The 27630-nt window shown below is 39.6% G+C and overlaps 1 protein-coding gene across 2 annotated transcripts in view; it reads left to right on the top strand.

Moving 5' to 3' along the window:
- Positions 1-27630, top strand: part of SNTB1 (syntrophin beta 1) — a 271655-nt gene that overhangs the window by 100571 nt on the left and 143454 nt on the right. For both annotated transcript variants that reach the window (XM_003933146.4, XM_074387090.1), the window contains exon 2: positions 14037-14253. In XM_003933146.4, the coding sequence (XP_003933195.3) occupies positions 14037-14253 (217 nt within the window). The remainder of the gene's footprint in view (positions 1-14036; positions 14254-27630) is intronic.

The raw sequence follows: 27630 nt of genomic DNA, 5'->3' as shown, positions 1-27630 counted from the left end.
AACCTCAATTGGCCTACATTTTTATTTTTAGATTTTACTATGGGTTTATTTATTGAAAGAGTTGTATCCATTCACTGATGCTCACCATCATTCCTTTCCTAATTTTTTAAAAAACAACAAAGCCCCAACTATCTTGACTGCCATGCCTCAAGTGAAGCTTCCAGAGGTTCAGCATTAAATCTTGTGAGGTTTTATTCTCCTAACTCTGATAGTCAGATCCTTAAAGGTTGCTTAGGCCTTTCCTCTGTCATCCTGACATAATTCGTAGAAATTACTCTCATAAGAGAGTATGAGGCAAGACCAAGCTAAGCTTGGCCTCTTGGAGAAAATCCAGTGCAGCTGCCCAGTGAAGTCAATTGAGTTGAGTCCTAAAGGCATTAGTTCTGTAAAGCAAGATGTGTTTGTGTGTGCACATGAGTTTGGGGGAGGGAGTAAAATTTGATGGGGAAAGTTGTTAGCCTCTCACTCTCTGGGTCATAGAAGTCTTAAAAAAAATAGATGCATAGTCAGATTCTAAAAGGCCTTGCAACTATGCATATTTCAGATGAGGGTGACAATAAGCATGCAATGAGATTGTGTGCAAGGAAGTGCTATAAAGCAGTTTGTTGTCATTGTTGTTGTTGTTGTTTTTTGAGACAGAGTCTCACTCTGTTGTCCAGGCTGGAGTGCAGTGGCATGATCTCAGCTCACTGCAACCTCTGCCTCCTGGGTTCAAGCGATTCTTCTGCCTCAGCCTCCTGAGTAGCTGGGGTTACAGGCACACACAACCATGCCCAGCTAATTTTTGTATTTTTAGTAGAGACTGGGTTTCACCATGTTGGTCAGGCTGTTCTCAAACTCTTGACCTCATGATCCACCTGCCTCAGCCTCCCAAAGTGTTGGGATTATAAGTGTGAGTCACCACACCCAGCAAAGCACTTTCAAAATAGAAGTATCCATAGCATTGTCTAGTCTGACAGACTCTGATGTTTCAAAGAATCCCTCACCATCTACCTTATCTTCAGAGGCCTCTATAAGTACTTCAAATTTGCAGCATATTCTGGGTCAGGTAGAAAACTGTCATACCTTTTCTGAGTCTACCCTTGGTAATTATATTTAGTTTGCTTAATGTGGTTTCCTTTGGAAAAGTATGACTCTGGACTTCTGTCACTGAAAAATAATTGCAAATTTACTGAGATCTAGGTTTGATTTGCAGGATGTTATTAGGAAGCAACACCTGGAATAATAGATTTTTATCTTCCAGAGATACCTGTAAGGGGCCAGAGAGAGACGCACTTCCTGCTTTTGATGTAAAGTTTCATTCACATGTGATCTTCTGTCTAGCAAGGAGTAAAAACAATATTTGGAGTTGAGCAATCAGACATCCTTTCTGCCTGTTACTCACTTCCTGTCTTCAGATGTTAAGAGTATAGCTGTTAAAATAGTTATTTTCCCAGGGAAGAGAAATTATGATTATTTTTGATGGTGAGGGCCTTGTTGGCAAATTAATCCAGGTCCTCTAAATACTTACTAGTATCTGATTAATAAACTTTAGACTATTTTTTGTGAGTATTGAATTATATTCTGTAGAAATCTTGGTATTTTAGGTTTGTACGCCTTTTCTACCTGGCATGACGGTAAAATTCTCAGAAGCAGTAACTTGTATATCCAGTTGATGATCTATCCTGCCATGTCTAGTCCCACACGGTGCACAGAGTAAGTGCTTAATTTATGCACAAGAAGTGAATGAAAGAAATGATACTTTCAAGCACTTTTTATTTTGACAGTTCTAAGAGTTAGAAAAGAGACATCCTTGCAATGCATTTTCTCATAGAAATTTCATAGCAACAATAACAGCAACGACATAATAGTAATACTTAAATTTGAGTGATAAGTATGTGCTAGACATTGTTTAAAGGGCTTTGTATACATTCTCAAAAATTATTTAATCCTTGTAACAATCCCATGAGATAGGTGCTGTTATTATCAGGCAAGGAAACTGAGGTACAGAGAGGTTATATACCTTCTTAAAGAAGTCCACCTTGTAAATGGAAGATTGGGGATTCCAACCCAGATCCTCCAACTCTGGAGCTCATATTTTAAACCACTACATTGTATTGGCTATCTAAGGAAGACATTGTTTTCCTCATTATACAGATGAGGATTCTAAGACCCAGATAGCTTAACAAACTGTCCCATGGTCACACTACTAATACAAATGAAGAAATGTACAGAGCACAATTTTATGCTTGGTAATGTATTTGTGAATCAATCTCACTATGTTGGAGTCTTTGGATTTGGCATCTCAATTAAGCACATTACAGAAGGAATCACAGAACATAATAGTTTGAAGAGACTTTAGAAACAATCTACTCCACCACAAAGTAGAATTCTTTTCTGCAGTGTGGCTGGGAAACAGCTCATCCAGTTTCTGCTTGAAATGTCATTAACATAGGGAAGTCACCACCTCTCAGTTTTTTCTTATATTGAACCCAAATCTTATCCCTGTTGATTATATTCCCTGATCATGTCTCTATAGAAGTACACAAAGTGAAGTTAACCCAGTCCTCAGTTATTAAGTCCTGTAAATTGTTTTTCTAGGTTAAATAGCTCCTAATAATTGTAGTGGATCTTTCAGTGTTTACTGTGCCAAGTGTCTTACAGATTTTTACTTGTATTGACTCATTTAATCCTCATAATTCTATGAGTAAGTGAAAGAACTAACATGGGGGTAAACCAAGTAATTTGCTCAGGACCACAGAGCTCGGCAGTAGAAGAGCTCAGAATTGGACCCCAGGGTCAGACTCCAAAGTTGATGCACTTCACTCTTTGGTGCTAAGGTCTTTCATTTAATGTATGATTTAATTATTTCCTGAGTCTTTCAGCAACCTAATCATCTGCTTTGCCCTCATTTAAACATCCCTAACCTTTAGAGCTTCAGGTATAGGCTGATCAAGAAAGCAAAGAGAGGGACTGTGCTCTTCTTTTCTGAATGCCATATCACTATCCGTGGAGCCTAATATCTTATTACTTTACTATGGGAATCATATCCATGAAAATCCCTAGAATCTTTATTCTTATCAACAGCTTATAACACAGTTCTCCCTCTCCTACATGTCACAGAAAGTTTTGAATATGCAATGACAGAACTTTCTATCTTATCCCTATTATATTTCATCTTTTTATTTAGTGCCTGTGTGAAACTCTTCAAGTCTCAATGTTGTCATCGTAAGCATTAGGTGTCTCTCCCTGAAGCTATCTAATAACTTGAAATAATAAAAGCAACACCAATTATGTGCCTCATCTACTACATTCATCCATTGCCACCTTCAGACTTTGAAGGAGTTTGGGCCAGCTGCTTTATAATATCTGGATGTCAAATGAGCAAGGTCCCGGTAGTTTCAGCCTCTTTTTATCCTTATCTTTTTTCTTTATGGAAACACAAACATTGATATTTTATGTTTATAAGATGATGAAAAGAAAATACTGCAGATTGAAACTTTTGTGTGTGTTGCTTTTTTTTTTTTTTTTTTTGGACACAAAGTCTCATTCTTTTGCCTGGGCTGGTGTAGTGACACCATCGTGACACCATCATACCTCACTGCAGCCTCAACTTACTGAGCTCAAGCGATCCTCTTGCTTCAGCCTCCTGAGTAGGTAGGGCTACAGGTGCGCACCACCATGCCCAGATAACTTTTTAATTTTTATTTTTGTAGAAATGAGGTCACACTGTATTGCTCAGGCTAGTCTTGAACTCCCGGCTTCAGGTAATCATCCCACCTCATCCTCCCTAAATGCAGGAATTACAGGTGTGAGCCACCATGCCCAGCTAAAAGATATTTTTAAAAACATGACTTCAAAAATTTTTGTGGTTATATAAACAAGTTTTGAGCATGAACATTTGTGCATGTGTAGAGGCAGCATCCAGGATGCAAAAAGAAAGCATGGTAAAGTGACTGAAAGTCGAGGGTAGAGCTAGACACCCTCGGTTCAAATCTCAGCACTGCCAGTTGCTACCATGTGACTGTGGGCAACTCACTTCAGTTCTCTATGCCACATTTTTCTTTCTTGTAAGGTAGGCATAATAGTGTGCCTACTTCATAGAATTGCTCCCTAATCAGCATATTTTACACATTTAGAGCCGCGTCCAACACAGGGTAAGTAATCAATAATGGCTAGTTGTTGTTATTGTTCTAAAGCTAAAGTTGGCAGATTACAGCCCGTGGGTCCAGCCTGGCCTTCTGCCTGTTTTTGTGAATGAAGCGTTGGAATGCTGCCACACTGATGTATTTCTGTAGAGTCTGTGACCTCTTTGCGCAACAATGACAAAATGAAGTTATGACAGAGACTAAGGTCCACAAAGCTCTCAGCATTTTCTCTTTGGCTTTTTACAGAAAAATCTTGCTAACCTCCATTTTACAGGAGAGAGTGCAGGGTTCCTGACCCTCATCTGTGACGCCTTGGTCTTAGAACCTTAGGAGAGTGACTGATATGCTCTGTCCTCTGCTTCTTGATCTGTAATAAAGATCAGTTATGAGACTGCTCCTAGAGAACAAATCTGAGAAATTGGCCAGGCATGGTGGCTCACGCCTATAGTCCCAGCACTTTGGAAGGCCAAGGTGGGTGGATCACTTGAGGTCAGGAGTTCAAGACCAGCCTGTCCAACATGGTGAAACCTTGTCTCTACAAAAAAAAAAATACAAAAATAAGCCAGGCATGGTGGTGCATGCCTATAATCCCAGCTACTCAGGAGGCTGAGGCAGGAGAACCACTTGAACCCAGGAGGTGGAGGTTTCAGTGAGCTGAGATTGTACCACTGCACTTCAGCCTGGGTAACAGATCCAGACTCTGTCTCAAAAAAAAAAAAAAAAAAAAAAAAAGAAAGAAAGAAGAAAGAAATCTGAGAAAATATGTTATGGAGATTTTATCTGCTGTTCATTTGCTCACCAATTCCATGTTTTGTAGCCAAGAGATTTGTGCTAATTGCATATCCCTGAGTTTTTATTTTTCCTGACACTAATGAGTACTTTATGTGTGCTAAACACAGTTCCAAGCCCTTTGTGTGTGATAACCCATTTAATCCTCGTAACCTCATAGCAATTATCTAAGGTAAGAAGGGCTATATATCCTCATTTTACACATGGAGAGGTGAAGGTATCAAAAGGGTAAGGAGATTTTCCTAAGTTTTCACACTTGGCAGGTGGCAGAGCTGGGATGTGAACTGTGTAGTCTGGCTTCAGAGTCTAGAGTTTGTAAAGTAGTCACTCAACTTTGAAGACTTTATGGTTTTACTAGAGAGACCTATTATGCAAACCATTGTATATAAATATAAGTTTTTTGTAGTATGTGTAAGCTGATCAGTGCAGTGCCTGGTGTGGAATAAGCCATCATCGTGATGTTTATGGTCCTGATGCTGTTGATATCAGTGGAAGTTACTACAAAGCACAGTTGGTGTTTAAGGAAGGCATGCCAGGAGGTGTCAGGAACACTTTGAAAAGGTTACCCAGCGTGAGGCTTAAAGGATGTAAGGAGTTTTCCAGAAAGGTATCCACATCAAGGATACCACATATGCAGAGAACAGAGGCAGGAGAGAACATGGCATGTTAAGAGAATTAAATAGTACTTGTCTGTGGCTTGTGAGAGAGCAAGTCACCTAAGATTAGGTCAGGAAGTAGGCAGCTGCCCGATAGTGAATGGCTCTGTGTGAACGGAGACAGGCCCCTGTCCTCTAGTGCATGTCACTTTCTAAGCAATGCCCTATGTCGTCTATTTGTTTCATGTCTCCTCCTTATCCCGCAACAGGCATATGTATACTGGAGTGCAAGCACCTGAAGTAGGGAGCCAGTCGGTCTTATTCACTGTGACCATTCCAACACTCAGGGCCCTCCCTACGGCAAGTGCTCATTAAACATTTGTTGGATTAATTAATAACTAAACCAATCAGCCTGCTCTGGATGGTTGTAGGATTGCTCATGAGATGGGATACTTTCTGCGGGTCCATTGCCTTACTTTGGCATCAATTATCTTGCTTTGTTGAAGAATCAAGGTAGGTCACATTGAATGAGTGGATTCGCTAAAATAAGATAATTTTGAAATAATCTTTTCTTCGGAGACCAAAGATTACTCAACAAATTCATACCTAGTTTATTTTACTCTTGACTCCACATTTTAAAACTCAGTCCCCTCTCCAAGAATGTCCTTATGACTTCTTCAGAACGTTTTGGCCATCCTTCAAATACTTCTTATGTTCAAGATATATTTATGCCAGGATTCAGCTGGCAGAATGGCAGTAAAATAAATATCGGTAACTGAATGAAAATAATGATTCTTCTAGATAAGGCTGCCAAACCTAAGAAAAAGTAACTTGAGCAAATAATCTCAAATGTGGGCTTATATTCATATTTGTCAGGTGCCTGTAGGGTTTGGTTAAAAAGTCAGAAGACACATCTGCTTAAGGCCTCTGCCTAGAATTTGGCACATATTTGAGCAGGCCTATTTGTTGGTGATGACACAAATAGCAAGATGAGGTAAGACATGTTCTTTTTTTTTTTTCTTTTGTAATATCGTCAGAAAAAGGCAGCTTCCCAAGGAATCATAGAACGTTTGGAGGGTAGGGAACTTATTTCTCTCCTTTGACAGGCAAAGAAAATGAGATCCAGGCAAGGGAAGTGACTTGCCCAGGGCTGGAGAGCTAGTTAGTGGCAGAGCTGGAACTGTAATCCAGGTCCCGGACTCCCACGGCCAATTCTATTTCCTCGGCATCATTCAGCCTCTCGAGACATTAGCTATAGCTTCTAAGAAACATATTACCTCTTTCATCATTTCTTGGTCTTTTTGGAAATATTAATGATCTCTCTCTGGATCTTTCCTCTCTAAGATGACCTGGGAAATGCCACTAAGGGTAAATCTTATATTGCATTTTGTTAGCAAATCCCACTGTCACCAACCTGTCCCCCACTTGAACATTTCACCAAAAGTCTGAATACCCAGGTTTCTTGCCTCGAGCTAATTTTCTTTCTCCTTAATCACATTTTAAAAAATGTACATTTGTGTCCACATCCTCTAAAGCAATAAATATTTCCTTCCTGTAATCTGGAAATTCTTTTTTTGTTGTGTTCGTTGTTATTTTTTAAGAAAACTTGAACATATCAGATGGACTTTCTGGCTCCTTAGAAACCAGTCTGGTAGGAGAGTTGATTGGATTTGCCTAAAGCATTTCCTCATTAGTAGCCTGTGTGCTGCTTTTTCTTTCAAATGTCATCTGGCCAACCCAACAAAGATTTAATTGTGGCAACTTGGAGCCTTAGAAAACTTGGGCTTTACTGCACGCCCTTTTGAAATCTTGAAGGACAACTACCTGTCCATCAAATGAAAAACACAAACATATTCAAAGTGGCTTGGTGGATTATTGGTTTGAAGACCACTTCTTACTTCTCTCCACCCCTTTTCTTACAACTGAAGATTGGAATTTTAATTGCTAAACCACAGCTTTTAAATCATGATGCCTAAAAAGGGCATGGTTTATTAATGAGTTCTGATTATTAGGCACCCTGAACCTGGGCCTGGCTGCTTCTAATCAGTTTCAACAGCTCTTTGCCTGAAATTACTGTCTGTAAGCACATGGAGATGTAATTATGCAGACACTAGTGTTCAGTTCTGCCAGGTTAAACCCTTTATTACGAATACATATTATAGTATCTTAAAAGGCATTTATTGAAATGTCATAGTTTAATAGTTCAGGCTTACAAAATCAAACGCTCTTATGTTACAGGCAACAGCCTCTTAATTGGGTATTTTTTCCCAGCACATAAAAATATTGACTTAAATACACACACACACACACACACACACACACACACACACAATTTTTTTTTAAGAGTGAGAATCAGTATTGCTTCCTGGTTAAACCTAAGGTCTCTAGAGCCAGTCTACCTGGATTCGCCTCATGCTTCTGCCATTTTCCAGCACTATGACTTTGGCCAAATGACCTACCCCCTCTCTATTGTAGTGTCTTTGGTAAAAGGGGGATGATTATAATGCCTATATTGTTGTGAGGTTCAAATGAGATAATACAGAAAAAACACTTAGCAAAGTATATAGAACATAGTTATGATGTTTTTTTCAGTTGATTGTTCTAACACATTTATTTGTATTTATGTGTTATAAAATCTATGTATGCTAAGTTCTGAGAGAATTAGGAATGTCTTCCTCTGGAAAAAGCTGAGTTGTCTCCTAATATTTATTCTCTTCACTTTCCACAGTAATAGCCACCTCTCCATACCATTTCTTTCTTGGCTGGGAGGGCATAGAGCTGTCAAGAATAAAGAATAAATTTATTTCCCACCTAGAAGTGGCCATGTGAGTAAATTCTGGCCAGTGGGTTGTCTGTTAATCCATTTTGCATCACTATCAAGGAATACCTGAATCTCGGTAATTTATTAAAAAAAAAAAAAAAAAAAGAGGTTTAATTGGCTCACAGTTCTGCAGGCTGGACCAGGAAGCATGGAGCCACCGTCTGCTTGGCTTCTGTTGATGCTCCAGGGAGCTTTTATCCATGGTGAAAAGCAAAGGGAGACCAGCACATCTTATGGCAAGAATGGGATGAAGAGAGAGATAGAGAAACAGAGAGAGAGAGAGAGAGAGAGAGAGAGAGAGAGAGAGAGAGCAGGGCGAGGTCTCAGACTCTTTTAAACAACCAGATCTCAAGGGAACCACTCATTACCAAGGGGATGGCGCTAAGCCATTTCACAAGGGATCTGTCCTCATGATTCAGTACCTCCCACTAGGCCCGCCTCTAACATTGGAGATGACATTTCAACCTGAGATTTGGAGGGGCTAAATATTCAAACCATATCAGGTTGTAAGCAGAAAAACAGTGTGTCAATATCTGAAAAGTGGCCTTAAAAAGCGGGAAGGATGGTGTGTTTTTCACTTCTTTGTCTTTCCTACTAATGGTAATTTGGTTGTGATGCCTAGAACTCAGCAGCTGTAGTGGATCATTAGACAGCACACCAGGGAAACAGAGCAGTGAGGAAGCAGAAGCCTGAATCCCTGATAACTTTAGGGAGCAGAGCTGCCCTAGCAGCCCTTTTCTTTCCCCTAGACTTTTGACAAATGAATAACAAACTCCTGTATTACTTAATACACTAATGCTGGCTGCCTATTGTAGACAAATCTATTCTTAGGCAACACTTTCCCTTCCCTGACTTAGATGATATCCTCAATATTCTGATTCCCAGGTATAGAAATTTCAGGACACTAAGGCACAAAGAACCATGAAGTTTTCACACACTCCGTTTCCAATCAGAGCCACTGCTTTACCACACCCAAGCATGGCTGCCCTGTTTTCATTCCCTGCCTGGGGCTGCTTGGTTTCAGACCTCAATCAGTGATTGGGGACAGAAGTGCTTGGCAGTTGAATTATGTCCGCAGTTGACAGCCAAGCCTTGTAAAAATGACTTGGAGTCTCTTCCAGCAGAAAGGGTCATCTTGACCATTTTATTACTCCTCCTGTACCAGAAATTATGGGTTCTCGGAGAAACCCAATGGCAATCTTCTTTTGCTTTTTTTGTTATACACAATAACAAATGTCTCCATTTTCTATACATATCAAAAAGAATCAGGACTCTTGGACAAAGGGATTTTAAGAAAGGATGTGTGGATGTTACTTACTCTCTTTCAGCATAGATACAGAAAAACTACCAGGACCTCAGCATGTCTTCCTTAGGAACAGTGATGATAATCTTTTAGCCTTGTTTAATTTCTTGAAATTGAAAATTTATTTTCTGGCGATGGAATTTTACTAAGATTTCCTCCCACTATTAGTGAAAAGCAATACTAGTGATATCTAAATTTCTCAGAAGAAACATAGAAAAACCTAAGCCATTACCCCATCCAAAATATAAAGAAGAATGATACCTTGTTTCTATTTTTCTTGATGGTGAAGTTCATAGGCATTGTTCAGCAAAGCCAAATTAGGTTTCTTGAACTTATGGGTTGATGTCTTTGCATCAGGAAAATTCTTTGGCTGTGCCATATTTGCTATACCCTACCCTTCTGAGGGTTCATTTAAACATATTTAGATTTTCTTACTTTATCCTTCATATCTGTTCATCTCTATCCCGTATTTTCCATCTTTTTGTGTATTTGTGCTACATTCTATAAAATGTCCTATCTACCGTTCCCTAATTCCTTCTTCTGACATGTCTATTTATGGAATTTTTAATTCTGGTAATATTACTAAACAATGTTTGGTTCTTTTTATTGCCATGTTAAATCACTTTTGAAGAATTTCTGGAAGAGGCTCTCGAGCTTTCATTTGTTTCTGGAAACATACTATAGCTTTGTAGTATGTGTGAGACTTACTGCCATGAGTGCTGGTTCTTGCTCATGGTACGTTGTTTCCTTGTGTGCAATGTTTTCTTTGATTTTTATGCCTGCCCATTGCCCTTTAAAATGATTCATAGGGATTCTTTGAAACGTAAGATGAAGTTGCCTTCCTCCAGAAAGGACTTGCATTGATTCTTCAAGGCCTCGAGATTTGTCGAGCTTGAGATCTCCTTAAACCAGTTTTAAGATTTAACATAAGCACCCATATCATCTACTTACTTCCCTTTCTCCTTTTTATAGACTTAAACTTTTAATCATGGACTATTTCTTATTATACCTCATGGACAGCACAGTTCTTAGCACATGAAAATTGACTGGCAAGTTTGGATTAAATGAGTGAAATTTTTAAATTATCACACCTACCTTATTTTTTCTGTCTTTATTTTCAATTGGTCAGTTAAATATATGCAGAATAGTATTCCCCATGGGATATCCCTCCTGCAAGTCAGTGCCATCTATTTTCTAGTGCTGTGTCACAAAGGAAATGGGTACTTGGTAAATCTTTGCTTCCAGGTTAAGACTTGCTATCCTCTCCATGCTTCTTTCCAGGAATGGATAAAGCCACACATTTCTGGAATTCCTCTTGCCTTATATGGAGATTTAGAGTGTTGCTTGGGTTATCTCTGACATTAATCCCTATGGCCCCAGAAATGGTGGATCTACTACTAATATCTTTTCTCTTAAGTACACCCAATCTCACCTTCCAGGAGTTCTCTTTAAAGTTAACCTTTGATTCTGCCACTCTCTTACCCACAGACAACCACATCTATCACCATTGCCTGTAGAATAAAGTTCAAACCTATTAGCATCCTTCATTAGGTGATATAGCTAGATCTCATGAGAAAATATCATCTCTGAGAAATCAAATTTCAGCTACATCACTTACTTGCCATGTGACTTTACATAAGCTAAACTTACGAGGATCAGTGTGCTAATTTGTACAATAATACTAACCTACAAGGGATCATCTATGTCAAGCTGTTCATGTTCACTTGAATTAGAAGAGCCCTACAAGGCATTTCTTTCTAGCAGGTCTGAAAGAGATAGCAATATTTTTCTTGTATAACTCCTGGACACACATGGATGCTTGGTAAATAAAAGATGCCTTATCCATATCTTCTCTAGACCTTAGTTTCCTTGTATACAAAATGAGACCTTAAATGGTAATTTGAAACTCAATGTGCAAAGATAGATAAAGCACTTGGTTCAATACTTGCACATCTTTAAGTATATTCTGTCTCTATCCTTCTTCTAAATTGAGATCTGACTTACCTTTTCTAAGGAATTGCAAAAAAAGTTATAAAGCACAGCATGTTACATAAAGGAAGGATTGTTACTCTTTTCTCTACGTTTTAAAGTTTCAGCTACTCTTTAAGGCCCAGTTCAAATGTCACCTTATCTATGAAGCATCCCTGGATTCTCACTCCTGCAACATTTACTCCATTCAGAAGGATAATAATGCAATCAAAGGAAAATCTTCAATCCATCTCAGCTGATACTTGAATTTTCTATATTTCCATAAGTGTAATTCTATAATATTCAAAGCTAAGCAGTGTTCTAGCTTCTACTAAAATGCTTTTAGAAGATTCTGAAGAAGTTCAGAATATTCTAAAGAAGTATATTTATTCCGGCCTCGGACAGCTTAAATATGTCCCCCTAAATTTTCTGCATTTGTCTGTGTTCCTCTTTGAATACTTTACCCAGAAATAAATAATATTTCTTAAAATATGCAGCCTATGAATATTTCTCCTTCTGTAACTGCAACCTATGCCAACAGGTTTGGAGCAACCATGGAGCTCTTTTCTTCTGACTGCACTTATATTCAATTAAAACCCTGAAATCTTTCTTGAAAATATGTGTTGGTGTTCAATGACTGCTCCTCTGTCTTGTATTAATACGGCTATTTTTGATATATATAATTGAGTCCCTCAATAAAGGACCATATTACATGCATATGGGTATATTTGAACTGCTGATTAAATTTTGGGAACCTGAACTGTCTCTCATGCTCCTAGATCCTTTAGTTAATGGGTTATTTCAAGGCATTTTATTCCTGTCATAAAATATAGCTCATTCTACTTTCAGCCATGGTTTGTGTACTTTGTCTTATGTCCTGCCTTAGGTGGGTTTCTGAGAAGCACAGCATCTGTCTGGAGGATTGGGAAGTGACTTTGCAGCCTCCCAAGCTTAGAAGCTTTTGTTGGGCCAAGAGCAGGGGGCAGCTATGAGTTGTTCTCACTCATCACACAGCAGCTAGGATATAGGAAAAGGATTCTAGATGGGACACCAACAGCATCCACTGTAGTCACCCATGATTTTGTAACTCTGGGTATAAAGGGTACTGTTCGTCTCTGTAGTCTCTATGCTCCTGTCCATGTCTTGCATGGGGAAGGCAGTAGTTGGTGGAACTGATTTGTCAAAGATCTGGAGGAAATGTCCCCTAGTTTGCTTTTATTCCAATCCACTGCCATTTGTAATGACTAATACCTGTGAGGGACTTAACCAAATCTCCCCAAGCAGCAGAGAACCAGAGTATGTGGGTGATAGAGAGAATATGCAATTGTATATTCCATGTTCAAAGAATCTCATTGCCCTGTCAACTCAAAAGCTGTCTAAGGACCAAATGCTCAAATTCAGAATAGACAAAAATACTTCTTAATACCACGGCAAAACATATCAAGGAGCAGAACTTCAGTCTGCTCCACTTGGCTCTTAAACTATTTTTGTTTTCTTAAGCATTATAAAAGTAATACACACATATGGTTAAACATGAAATTGATATAAAAGAGTAATAAGTAAACAGTAAAAACTTATTTCTTAATCATTGTGGCTTTTATTTCCAATTCCCAGAGCTAACTTATCTTAACAATTTCTTATATTTCTACCCAAAAATAATTGTAGGCATATAAGCACATATTTATGAATTTATATACAAAGATATTACAGTATATGTATTTCTTTCTCCCTTTTTCCCTATTAATAATAGATCTTACAGATTTTTACATATCAACACATCTACACACACACACACACACACACACACACACACACACACACTTTTTAAATGGTGATATAGATGTCTTACAATTTATTTAATTAATCTGTCCCTTTTTAATGGATATTTACATTGTTTCTGGCTATCAGCTCTTACAAATAACTTTTTTGCTATTACACATTTTTTCCACTACAAAATGTGTTCTTATATGTATTTCTTTGTATGTGTTTCCTTAACACTATTAAATTGAAAGCCCTATCATTGTTTCTCAACAGAAAAATGGCATCATGGGTAGCGAATGTGGCTACCCTATTCCTTACATCTATATTGAATAATGTATCTTTTAGCCTAAGTTATCTTTGTTTTCAGCCTTTTTCCCAGAATGCAAAACTTATAATCAGAAAATGTAAAAATTGTCACAGTTGAAAAAACCTAGACACAATTTTCAACTCTAGGACACCATAACAGCAAGTTCTAAGATCCACAGAGCTATATAATTTAAATAATAAGGTAATTACGTTGAGTGGAACAGAAATTCTGAATCACATTCAGAATTTAAGAAGTTCAGTATTAAGAGATTATCCAATGCAAGTCTATTTCAGAAACACAATCAGACTTCCCAGAAACTCAGCTTTGGTGTACTTAAAAGCATTTACTGTCTTTTTGCTTGCAGTGAAGTACATGCGAGAAGCCACGCCCTATGTGAAGAAGGGATCCCCAGTATCTGAGATTGGGTGGGAAACGCCTCCGCCTGAATCCCCTCGGTTAGGGGGCAGCGCCTCAGACCCTCCATCATCGCAGTCCTTCTCCTTCCACAGAGACCGGAAAAGCATCCCTCTCAAAATGTGTTACGTCACTCGGAGTATGGCCTTGGCCGACCCCGAGAACAGGTAAACGGAGTCAAAACTCTCCTCTGTATCTAGCAGCCACTTGGCCTCTCAGGCTAAGTGGGAGCTTTCACCAGGTCGCACTCATGTTCTGAAAACACACTATAGCCTCCAAAGAAAAACATGAAAGTCTGTGTGTGTGTGTGTGTGTGTGTGTGTGTGTGTGTGTGTGAGAGAGAGAGAGAGAGAGACAGAGAGACAGAGAGACAGAGACACACACAGAGAGAGAGAGAGAGAGAGAGAGAGAGATCAAGAGAGAGAGAGAGGGAAAATGAATCTATACACTGAGCTCTGGTTCTGGAAAGAACTGAAAAACTAGAATTAGTATCCTAAATGTCTTCAGCCTACTATCATTACCAGTCCGTGTGACTTAGGGCAAGTTTCCTAAACCACTTAACCTCAGTTTTGTCATCTCTAGGATGGGAATAATTGAACTAGATGCCTTGTTGGGTTGTGAGAATTAAATGAGGAAAGCCATGTGATATAGTTTGCATGTTTGTCCCCTCCAAATCTCATGTTTAAATGTGATCCCCAGTGTTGGAGATGGGGTTCAGTGAGAGGTGTTTGGGTCATGGGGGCGGATCCCTCATGAATGGCTTGGTGCCCGCCAGAGGTAGTGAGTGAGTTCTTGCTCTCTTAGTTCAAGTGAGAGCTGATGATTTTAAAAAGCGTGGCATACCTCCCCTCTCTTTCTTGCCCCTTTCTTGCCACGTGACTTGTTGGCTCCCCTGCCCCTTCCACCATGAGTGGAAGCTCCCTGAAGCCCTCATCAGAAGCAGATGCCACAGCCATGCTTCCTGGTACAGCCTGCAGAAACATGCGCTAAATAAACCTCTTTCCCTGTAAATCACCCAGCTTCAGGTGTTCGTTTAGAGCAACACAAAATGGATTAATACACCATGCAAAGTACTCAGCATAGGAAAACCTTCCATGAATATAAGCTCTAGTAATGTTTCTCGTTTATGTTAGATAGTAATAAGCAAATTCACCTTTCTGGGCCTCAGTACTGTCAACTGTGCACTTGGAGGGTTAGCTGAGAGACGCTTTAAAGCTATTTCCTACTCTAAGCATCTCTTTATGCTCAAGAGAGCAAAAGGAGTGGCTTTGGTCCAAGTCTGGAATGCTGTTTCCCAAAGTCGGAACGTGACTTTGCATGCCACAGGCTAGATGTATCACCCAACCCGTGGCAACTATAAGGAATGCAGCCAAGAGCAAGTAAAATTCGGGGTCCCTCATCCCCCAGAAGTCTTACTTTAGCTCAGTAGAAAGCATACATTTTAGGAGGAAAATAAGATAAACAAAGAGAGTGAGGAATTGAGCCAGCACATGGGGAATCTTGGTGACCTTTGCATCCACATTAAAGTGCTAAAAATAGGAACTGCTCAACTGGCCCTTATTTAGAATGTGTGTGGGACAGCTGCAACCCACCCGAACAGAAAGTATTTGGCTAGGTTCGGAGTTGCCGATGGGGAAAGTCATCAGGAATAGGGGTGGGGAGAAAGTTCCTTGGCTCCCAGCTGAATGTCTTTTTTGTTCTCATCTCAGTTAGCTCACTGTAAGGACGCTGCCAGGGCCCTTCTGAGTCTGGCCAGCTGCAGGATGTTTCTAGCCCTCTCTCCTTACTCCTGTATTAGTTATTTCTGTACAGAGATCGGCCAGTTGTACAAGAAAGCCAGCAAGTGTTGGGAAGAGGGGTAAGAGCAGACAGACTGGGAAGGAGACAGAGCTCATCACTGGTCCACTCTCATTCTGTTCTCTGTTTTGTTCCCTACGATGTCTTCAGAGTGTCTGGGCCTGCAGTCGATGTCCTGGTTACACAGAGTCTCCTTTTCCCTGGCCCTTTGCCCACCCAGTCAAACAAGTCCCATCTCCCAAGGACCTGATGTCAAAGTTTTCAGTTGTGATGAATTCATGTTGCAGTATTGGGTGCCTATTATGTGCTAGACATTCTGCTAATTAATGTAGACCAGAGATTGCAAAGTGGCAGCCTACAGTTATGTTTTTTTGAATGGCCTGTCTAGTGTTTAAATAAATTTCAATCAGTTTCCATGTTCAATAATTGGGAAATTTCACATTTTAAAAGTCATGTTTCTGCTTTTCTAGAAAAGTTGGAAGAACTGGTGATGTTACTGGGCCCACATCGATGTAGGCAGGGCAGTAATATACCAGAGCTCAGTAGAGTTTTCTCCATTGACAAGGGAATGAACTCTCCTCACCACTCCTATTACCTTATGCTTAGAGAATTCAATTAATTACCTGCCTAATCTTTGAATTTGTAACCCTGCTTAGTCCTCTTAACAGCTGTCTGAGTTTCTGTCATGTCCTCATTCTACAGACAAAAAATTGAGACTAAGTGTGTTTATAGAAGTTGTCAACATTATATAGCTGTTACATAGTCTAACTGGGCTTCAAACTCATGCCTATAGAATGGGTGACAGTGTCGGTTAATCACGTCCCGAAAAAATGCAAACCAAGACAAAAACTGACTGGGACATTGCAGGAGCCATTAATACACTAGGGAGAAAATTTGAGTAGATGATTTCTTGGGTTCCTCTCAGAAATCAACTTATATGCTACAGTAGCACTCCCAGGTCATTTAATTATATTTTAAGGAATGTTTTGGGGGACATCAGACCTTAATTGAGATATTGGAAACTTCAGTCTGTGTGTCAAGCCAGGAGAAGAGAATAAGTTTTAAGCTTTTATACTGGTGCTTGTCAAGTCCACCACTGGTGATTATACACATTGCTTCCCTGTGAGAGAGGGATAGCCTGTTCTGCTGGGGTGTGAGAACCATTAGGACAGAATCGAACATGAGAATCCAGCTAAGCCAGATGATTCTCAAGGGACTTCAGGTCCTGACAGGTCCCAAACTGCTGCTAACAAGAAGACTGAGGGCCTACATGAGGCTTGCCCATGGTAGAGGAGGAGAAGAAAATAAAAAAGAAACAAATATTTTATGAAACTCCAGTTACAGGCTGAGCAGGGTATGGTGTACCAGTCCGAAATGTGGAATCTGCAAAACCCAACTCTCTGCTGGATGCAAGAGACACACCTAACGGAGTGATTTTAAAAGGTGAAAGATACAAGGATGGGCAAAAGCTTGCCAGGCAAATGCCAACTATTAAATAACAACAGAGGGCGTTGATTTTGATCTTGATATAAGACAAGGTAAAATTCAGGCTGAAAAACGTCCAAGGTTAAATGTCCATAAAATAGCACAAGGAAGGATTGATTTATGTCGAAGGCCAGAGTTCACAAGCAATACCCAGTAGTTATGAATACATACCACGTAACACAACAGCAAGTTTTATAGCAGAAACTGCAGAAGATGCAAGAAACAGACAGAAACGTATGCATATGAGATATTTCAACATATACCACTTTCCATCCAAGTCAGGACAAGCAGAGGGCACAGACAAAGATAGTAACTCCCCCTTATTCATGGAAGAAATGTAACAGGACCCCTAATAGATGCCTGAAACCATGGATAGTACTGACTCCTCTATGTACTGTGTTTTTCCTATACATACATCTCTATGATGAAGTTTAATTTATAAAGTAGGCACAGTAAGAGATTAGTAACAATACTAATGAAGTAGAATAATTATAATAATATGCTATAATAAAAGTTATGTGAATATAGTATCTCTCTCGATCAAAATATTTTATTGTACTCACCTGTTTTTGGACTGCAGTTGACCTCAGGTAATTGAAACCATGGAAACGGAGACCGTGAGTAAGGGGTGACTTACTGTAAGGATGTGGAAGACTCAAACCACGTAATAAATAAGGTAGATCTGAATACAATGCAAACTTTTTATCCTGATGATAGAGAATACACATTCTTTTCAAGTCCACACAGAACACTGACAAAATTAACCACAGATCAGGTCACGAAGAAAGTGCAGTCAGTTCCGTTAGGTACAAATAATACAAACAACAGCCTCTGATGACTGTGGAATAAAACTAGAAAATCAATAACAAAACCAAACCACACAAAGCCTTTTTTCACGGGTTTTTAAAAGCTCTCTGTAAAACAACTCTTGGGTCAAAAGAGAAATATACACTGACATTATTGCATTTCTTCAAAAATAAATAATAATGAAAATAATGCATATACTAAATATAAAGAGAAAGAAGGATAAAGACAGAGTGTAGCGTGTGGAGTCAGCTAGACCCACAGTGGAATCTTAATTCTACCCTTTATATGTGAATTTAAGCAAGAATCTCATTTAATTTAAATAACCATCCTAGGTAGCAGGAACTCTTCTCTCTGCTTTATAGACAATGACACTTAGCTGAGAAATGAAAGTTGAAGCAAATGGTACATCTCAGATTCAAACCAAGGCCTAGCTGACCCTAAGCCCAATTTCTGAATCATCACATATGATGCCTCTAACTTCAGCGCCTGACAGAGCAGCTCACCTGAACTGTGAGCACCTTGGCCGGGAGTTAATGATGTCCTGGGAGCTAAAACCTGGAACTGATGTCAAATGCCACAGCCTCTTGGCTGGGGCTAATCACCTCAGTTGGTGACACACAGGTGCCTATCGTTTATGTTAAAAACTGTAATGTTCAATTTTTCAAGTACAAACAGCCGTAGAACAGCAGGCAGGATTGCCGCTCTTTCTATGAAAAAGGTCACCCAGCAGGCACTGAATCCGCAAGAATATGTCACTGCTATTGGCTCAGTGATTACAATATATTTTTATTATTTTACCTCTAAAATATATCTTGTTTTTTCTATTCAGCTCTTTGCCTTCACAGCCACTGCCCTGGTCCAGGCCCACATTCTCAGTTCCTGAGAATATCTGAGTATGTTTTTTAGAGGGTGTTTTGTTGATAGTTTACTCTTTCCCCATTTCCCACCAACTACTCTATACTTAGCTAGCCAAGGGAATCTGAACCACCTGAAATTTACCCCTTCAGTCAAAATGCTCCCTGTCACCTGCACTCATATCTGAACTCCTCAGTATTACACAAAAACCCCTTTAGGCTTTAGATCTTCCCCAACTATCCAGCTCCTGTTCACCTCATCCTTTCTGTTCCAGCATCCCTTAAATGATTTGTTTACTTCCTACTTGTCCTTTAAACCTCAGGGTAAACAGTCTTCTTGGATATCAATGTCTCGCTATACCTACTGTGTCAATTCGTTCACTATAGTACACTTCAGAGTGACTTGTGATTTTTTTCCTACATGCCAACTCAGTTTCTAAGTCATAAGCTTTTTGAGGTCTGAGACACTCCACATTTTCATTTTATTACCCCAGATATCTAGAACTTTGGCATTCAAAAATATTTTTATTCATAAATGATAAATAGTATATTTATCTCCTTATTTTTGATATTCTTCTCTAAAAATGTCTTTTGAAAAATCTTCCACTAAATAGTCTTGGGAATAAGGTAATAAATAAAAGCATAGTTCTCTTCTGACAGACATAGAAAACTTAAAGAAACCAGGACAATCCATTAACCAAACCTGTCACTGGATTGAGAGCGGCTGTAGTACCGTGGGCCGTTTATGAGGCTTTAAGTCATGACTCTTTGTACTGCTATGTAACAGAGTCCACTGTAGATTTTCATGGTTAAATTATGGAAAGATTGACATCATCTTTCTTGGAAAACAGTGTACGTCTCTATTTATGGTGCACAAATGAAACATTCACAGAAGGTGCTGTCTTGGTTTCAAATGGAAAACCTCTGCTAGGCTGCACTGTGATTCAGAGAGGTGCGATCTGTTAAGTCCTGTAGGATGCCTGGATACGTTGCTACAAGGTGCCCTCAGTGATGTCACCACAATCCAGTACTTGAGTTTCAGCCACAGAAGATCAGAAACTTGATTTAGTGGGCATAGTGTTTGCAGATCCATCTCTAAGGGGTTGACACACATTAACCAAATAGGCAAAATTTGCTTATGATAAGCAAGATAGTTGTCAAGTAGATGGATATGCCCACATGGGAGGATTTATATGCCCTCTCATTGTGAGCAGACTATATTGGAAGACAAATGGGAATATAAGCAGAATGCCAGAATACTAAGTGTTAATAACTCAAACAATGTGGACTTTAAAAGCAGAGCAATGCACTCATTCTGAGTACATAAGCTACACAAGAAATTAAATTGTCATGAAAGTGATTTGGTGAGAGTGGAATCAATAGAAGGTATGCTACTAGATCCTAAGAAGTGTGTTTTAGACAAGTAAGCCGAAAATCCTCCCTTCCAGGATGGGGAGAGCCTTGCCGAGGTGACCCTTATGTAAATGTCTGCTTTGCCAATACTCCCACTCCTCTGAGCTGTACATAAGTTTCTCGTGTGGCCCTCCCCTGTCCTTTCATGGCTAATTTATCCCTTTCAGTTCACATGGTTCTTTCTTCCTATGAGTATCAAAACAGTGGATTTGATTTTTGCTTATCAAATTTAATCACTTTTCATTCCAGGCTCCTTGAAGTTGCTCTCCCAGCACCCTGTTTTGAGTTTAAGTGGATTCCAAATACTTTAGTTAGACATTCAGAGACAAATGATCTTTGGTGACTACCAACAAGAGAGGAATCATTTGACCAATTCAGCCTTTCTCCTCTTTTTCCAAGTGTTTGGGGGCACATTATTGCCCCCTCATGTTTTACATAGAACTCTCAAATGTATTTATTAAACTTTGAATACTACTGAAACATTTCGTCTCTTAGTGCATTGAGAATGAAGATTCATGAGATACTTTTTCCTGTCTTTTCTCCTCTATAAGTCTTTGTTTCTGAAAAGTGCTTCTCTTTTTAAGAGGCTCACAAAATTTGTATTTTCTGAGTGTAGATTCTTCATTCTTTGTCAGGCACATCAAGATGGCTTCGTAATGAAAACTACTGCCAGAACTCATGATTAACATCACATTGTGGAAACAGAAAAAAGCATATATAAAGTATATGTACATGGTGCTGTAATCACTGGGCATGTTTTACATATGCAAAACAGAGGTCCAGATTAACTCCATGTTTGTATAAGTGAATAAAACTCTAGAGTTGCAGCTATTATAGAAAATATGGGTTTAAATCCCAAGTCTGTTACTTATTCCCTTTAAGTAAATTATCAAATCTCTTTGATTTTGAGGTTCCTTCTTTGCTGTAGTATTAATGTTTTTGTGCCCCCGTAAATTCATATATTGAAATCTAATCTTTAATGTAATAATATTAAGAGATGAGATCATTGGAAGGCAATTAGGTTGTGAGGTTAATACTTGAGTGGGATTAGTGCCCTTTTATAAAAGAGGTTAAAGGGAAACTGTTTTCCTCTTAGACTATGCAAGGACATATAATAGGGACCAGCTATGAGGAACACACCTTCACCAGACATCAGGTCTGCTACCTAATCTTGGACTGTCCAGTCCCCAGAATGGTCAGAACAAAAATTTCTATTGTTTGTAAATTACCCCGTCTAACATTTTCTAATAGCAGCCTGAATAGACTAAGAAATTAGTACAAAATTGGGATGTTGCTGTAGCGAATACCTAAAAATGCGGAAGTGTCTTTGGAACTGGGTAATTGGTGTAGGCTGGAAGAATTCTGAGGTACAATGCTGTGAAAGGAGACTTAAGGGCAATTCTGATGAGCGCTCAGAAGAGGAGAGCTGTAGAGAAAGCGTCAGTCTTCTTCAAAATCGTCTAAGTGGCTATGGTCAGAATATTGGTAAAAATATGGTGGTAAAGGCAGTTCTAAATAGGCCTCAGATGAAAGTGAGGAACATGGTATTGGACAATGGAGAGAAAGACCATCCTCATTATAAAGTGGCAAAGAACTATGCTGAATTGTGTTCATGTCCTAGAGTTTTGTGGAGGGAGGAACTTACGAGCAATAAAATAGAATATTTGATGGAAGAAATATCTAAGCAAAGTGTTAAGGTATCATATGGCTTCTCTTGACTGCTTATAATAAAAGGCAGGAAGAAAAATGATAAAAATGGAATTTATAATCAAAAGAGATACAGCACTTAAAGATCTGGAAAATTCCCAGCCTGACCCTGTTGTAAATAATGAAAAAATGTGTTCTGGAGAGAATACAGAGAGTGTAGCCAAATGAACTTTTGACAAGGAGAGTAGGATGAGTAGGTGGAATCCAGATACTATTTATTTATCAAGACAATGGAAGAATGACCCTGAAGGCATTTGGAGATTTAAGGCTGCCAGGGCTTTGGGAACTGAATGATTTAATGGCTCTGCTCTGTGCCTTGTGTTGCATTGCTCTGTGGCTGCCCCAGTTGTGGTTCAAGTGGGCCCAGGCATGGCTTAGGCTGCCCTCTAGAAGGCATGGGTAGTAAAACTTGGCAGTGTCTGCAAGGTGCCAGTACACCAGTACACAGGGTGCACAAGCAGTGAGGGCATGGCTGTCTTCACCTAGATTTCAAAGGATGCCCTGTGGAGCCTTGGGGTCCAGAAAGAGAACAGAGGTGGGACCACCAAAGAGAACCCCCACTAGGGCAATGTGCACTAGAGCTGTGGGGCCGGCATCATCACAGAGAGCCCCCACTAAGGCAGTGTCTAGCAGAGCCACCCCAGGGACCAGACCTCCCACCAGTAGCACCATCAGTGTGCAACTCCCGCCTGGGAGAGTTTCAGGCATGCAACTTTACCCCATGAAAACTGCCACATAGCCTGTGCCTGGCAAAGCCATGAAGAGCAGAGCTACCTGGAGCCTGGGGGGGGGGGGCCCAACCCCCATCCCAGTGTGTCTGGAAGGTGGGACTTTGAGTCAAAGAAAATTACTCTGGAGACTTAAGACTCAATTTTTCCAGGCGCAGTGGCTCATACCTGTAATCCCAGCACTTTGGGAGGCCTAGGCGGGTGAATTATCTGAGATCAGGAGTTCAAGAGTAGCCTGGCCAACACGGTGAAACTCCATCTCTACTAAAAATACAAAAAATTAGCCAGGCATGGTGGTAGACACCTGTAATCCCAGTCACTTGGGAGGCTGAGGCAGGAGAATCTCTTGAACCCAAGAGGCGGAGGTTGCAATGAGCCAAGATTGTGCCATTGCGCTCCAGCCTGGGTAACAGAGTGAGACTCTATCTCAAAAAAAAAAAAGAAAAAAAAGATTCAGTTTTTGCCCTGTTGGGTATAAATTTAGTGAAGACTTGGTATTCCTTTCTTTCTTTCTATTTCTCCCTTTCTCTCCTATCCCATGCCTGTCTTACCATTGCATCTTAGAATATATAACTTGTCTGATTTTCACAGGCCTACATCTGGAGGGAAATTTGCTTCAAGATGAAGCACATCTTTGAGTTTCACTTATATGTGATTTAGATGGCATTTAGAGAGACTTTGGATTTTAGACTTTTGAGTTGATGCTGGAATGAGTTAAGAATTTGGGGGGCTATTGAGATAGAATTAATATATTTTGCATGCGAGAAAGACATGAATTTGGATGTGCTAAGGTCAGAATGCTATGTTCTGAATGCTTGTGTCTCTCCAAAATTTATATGTTGACAACTCATCTTCAATGTAATAGTATTAAGAGATGGAGCCTTTGGAAGGTGATTAGGTCGTAAGGGCTCCACTCTCATGAACAGCATTAGTACCTTTATAAAAGAGGCCCAAGGGTGCCTATTTTCCCTTCCTGCTACATGATGACACATAATAGACATCATCTGTGAGGAATGGGCTCTAACCAGACACCAAATCTGCTAGTGCTTTGATCTTGGACTTCCCAACCCCCAGAACTGTGATCAATAAATGTATATTGTTTGTAAATTTCTCAGTCAGAAGTTTTTTGTTACAGCAGACTAAGACATTACCTAACAGACTAAGACATTACCTAACAGACTAAGACATTATCTGTAAAATGTGGCTAATAATATGATCATGTATGATTGTTATGATTAGATGACTTAATGTTGGCATCCTCTAATTCCTGACAGGATAACTATGGTGTAAATGTAGCTTTCAGGCAAAATATCCTCTTTGCTGGATGCAAGAAAAGGGGAGTTTTTTTCCTCTTCACTCAGAGCCCAGGAGAGAGACCTTTCAGGCCATATTTCCAAGCTGTCGAGCAGAGATTATTTTGTAAGACATTCTTTCACAGATATTTTTAAGCCTTTTGAGATTTCTGGCTTTTTGTAGGAACCTTAGTTCCATTTTCCTAACTCATGGATTCTCAATACCTTAGCGATCTTTTTTGTTTGTTTGTTTGTTTGTTTGTTTGTATCTTCATCTTCTTTGCTGAAGGTTTACTCAAATACCTGGTGAGCCATTGCTATCTGTTCATATTTTACACTGAGAAAAACTTGTTGGAACCTATGTGGGGAGCAGGGAAAGGGATGTCAACTGGTGAGAATTCACATACAATTAACTGCTTTGTGACCCAAGCCTTACCAAGAGATCCCTCCCAATTCTGCAAATACCGGTATTTAGAAGTTTTACCCAAGTCAGTTCAGTTACTCATGGGAGAACCGTTCTATCTCTTTTAGTATGGCTTGAGGGTGGAGAGTGGGAGAATACCCACCTTCCAGTGTTCTGAGAGTCCCAACACTCAGCATACAGACTTCATTTAGGGCTCTCTTTTAGGGCTATGTCTCCCTCACCCTGTCTCTGCAGGTTCTGAACATGTGCAGGTTGTACAGAGCCAAGGGACTCACATCTGGCTAGAATTCTCTCTCCATGGCTCTTTAGATTATAGCATTTTATATGCTTCCTCCACTCTGCAGAGTCAGTAACTCGGCTCCATTATCTCTGTCCTCCAAACATATCGTGCTTGTCATATTCTTGTGAGTTTGGACCTACTTTACTGTCTTTTTATTGGATCTTATAAAAGGCAGGAGATCAACTTGAATGGCCAAACCACTGTTTTTCCCAGTGAGAATCCTTGTATAATTTGCATCTTTGTATACAGCAGAATATACAACAGATTCATTTAACGAGCTTAAAAAATATTTTTATAGCCTTGTTATTTTTAAGAAAATGTGTTTTCTTCATAGATAAACTTTGACGTTAATTCTAATTACCATACATTTTTAATCAGTGAATATGAATTAATGAGGTTTCACTGACAACGGTAAGCTAGTTAAAAAAGAAATTTAAGTACCTCTGGTTTACCTTGAGAAGGAGTTGAGGAGATGGCTCACCAAGCATGGTTCCATGACTTCATCAATACACAGCTCCTTATGAGTTAATTTGCCCATTTCTGTACTTATTAGCACCATTCCAGGAAAATTTTTATTTTCCCTCTAAGTGCACTTTGAGAGGCTAAACTTGACCATTTGGATGCTGAAGGATTTTTGCTAATGTTGACTCAATATATAGGTCTTGATCCTTTGCTCTTGATGCATTAATTGAACTCTATTTCGTTTGTGAAAAGCTGCCCAAGGATTTTCAAGCAGAGATAATGATGCCTCTGAAAATAACTGCAGTGCTATCATGTACATCCTCTATTCAAGCAGGCATCACCTAGCCTAGAGATTCTACAGTGTAAAGCAGGACATCACAAAGAGACCCCTGCTCTTTCTTCTTTTGACACATGTGAAATTTGGATTTCCTTAGTGGAAAATGAGTTTAGGACACAGCACTGCAGATACATTTAAAGCAAGACCTATGTGGACATATAAGGTGTGTATCTATTGGCTGACAGTCCCTTTGATCCTAAACAATACTGTAATAGGAATTGTGACATTGCTCGTATGTTGAACCTGATTGAGATATTGCTCCTTTTCTTAAAATTCAACTTTTAAATAGATAGTTTTGATCATCTTGGTTCTTTGCTGGATGTGGAGGCGGCATCAGTGACAGAGTCCTTGCCCTGACATAGCTTCCCATTAGGTAGGGAATATCTACAAGTAAGTTGGTAATTAACCAAACAATATCATAAAAGACAATGAGGAAATTACAGGATGCTATGGAGGCTTTCTCGCAGGAAGGACACCGAATCCAAAGTTCTGTTGTTAAAGCAGGGTGGGTGTTGTCAACAGGGAATGATTCTCAAAGCAAGTGATGTCTATGCTTAGACTTGAATAATAAAGTAAATGTTATCCAGGTCAAAGGTTGAGATAGAAAGACAGGGAGAGTATTCTCAGCAAAGAAATTAGTGTAAGTATAGACACTCAGGCAGGAAAAATCACAGTTTTGTAGTTCTGTTGAAGAATGGGAAGTTTAGTTTCATTGGAGCAATTCATAAGAAGAATGTGTCTATACCTACTATGTATCCACAAAAATTAAAAAGAGCAAAAAAGAAGAATGTCTCAAGAGATGAGTCGGGAGATGTCATCATGATGAAAGCTAAGCCATTTTATGATTTGGACTTTATTCTAGGAGGGGTCTGAAGCCATGGAGTGATGTAACAAAGATCTCTCTGGCTGTAAGGTAGAGCATGGATCAATATAAGGCAAGACTAGAGGCTGGGAGACTAGTTAGGATGCTGTTGTAGAAATTTAGGTGAAAAATAATCCTGACTTCTTTTACAAGGGTAGGACAGTGATTCTGAAGAATAGTTAGATACATCTGAAAGACTTAAAGGGAGAGAACTGGCAGGAGTTGGTGATAAAATGTGCTTGGAGGGATGAGGAAGTAATTTTGCTCAGAGCCATAGTCAACCACACATCTGGCCACTGTTACCTTGCTTATTACACTGGTCCTGAGTCAATGGGACTGAGATCAGGTATGTCTTGATGGAGGGCAGGAGTAGGTGGAAGCAAAGGAAAGGTTTAGGCTTTTGGAGATATTGCTTGAATTGAGACTTTAGCGTATGATTGCATTTTGAGAGTTTTGTGTTCCTTCCTGGATTTCCAAGCTTGTTAAGGACAGCAGCATCTATGGGTTTTTTTGTGTGTGTGTATTTGCCAGTTTTTAGAACAGCACATAGAAATCACTCACTAAATATAGAAGGATAAATGCAGTGATATCAGTCAGGACACAGGTGTCATCCCTGAAATGTCAGCTAAAGAGCATAATGCAGAGACTATAGACAGAGGAAGGGGCTGTCTTGGGAACCAGCAAGGGATAGGGAAGCACACAGGACTTAGCACCCACTGGGAAGCTCTTACCACCCTTGGGTCTGAGGAGCAAAAAGAGCAAGTTACTACAACCTGGAAAGGACTATAGCCCTGGGAGAGGAACTGTGGCCCAGCTGGGGTTAGAGGTAGGTCAATATCCTAACCTTTCTCTTCCACCATAGAATCTCTGTCAGGGTTTCTGGTTGGCTATGCATGATTGGAACCCAGAGGTGAGGGAGGATCCTGAGTGATGCCATTTAGCCCATAGAGATTGACCTCTTGGAGCACAGAGCAAGGCAAAGAGTAGCAAATAATGAATTTGGAGGCAAAAAGAAAAAAAAGTCACAAAATTGTATTTACATTCTGCCTCTTCAAAAATAGTTCTGATATGTATAATACAAGTGATAACTTGTTAT

The sequence above is a fragment of the Saimiri boliviensis genome, chromosome 15, assembly GCF_048565385.1.
Source record: "Saimiri boliviensis isolate mSaiBol1 chromosome 15, mSaiBol1.pri, whole genome shotgun sequence".
NCBI lineage: Eukaryota > Metazoa > Chordata > Mammalia > Primates > Cebidae > Saimiri > Saimiri boliviensis.
This window is presented reverse-complemented; position numbering and strand designations above follow the sequence as displayed.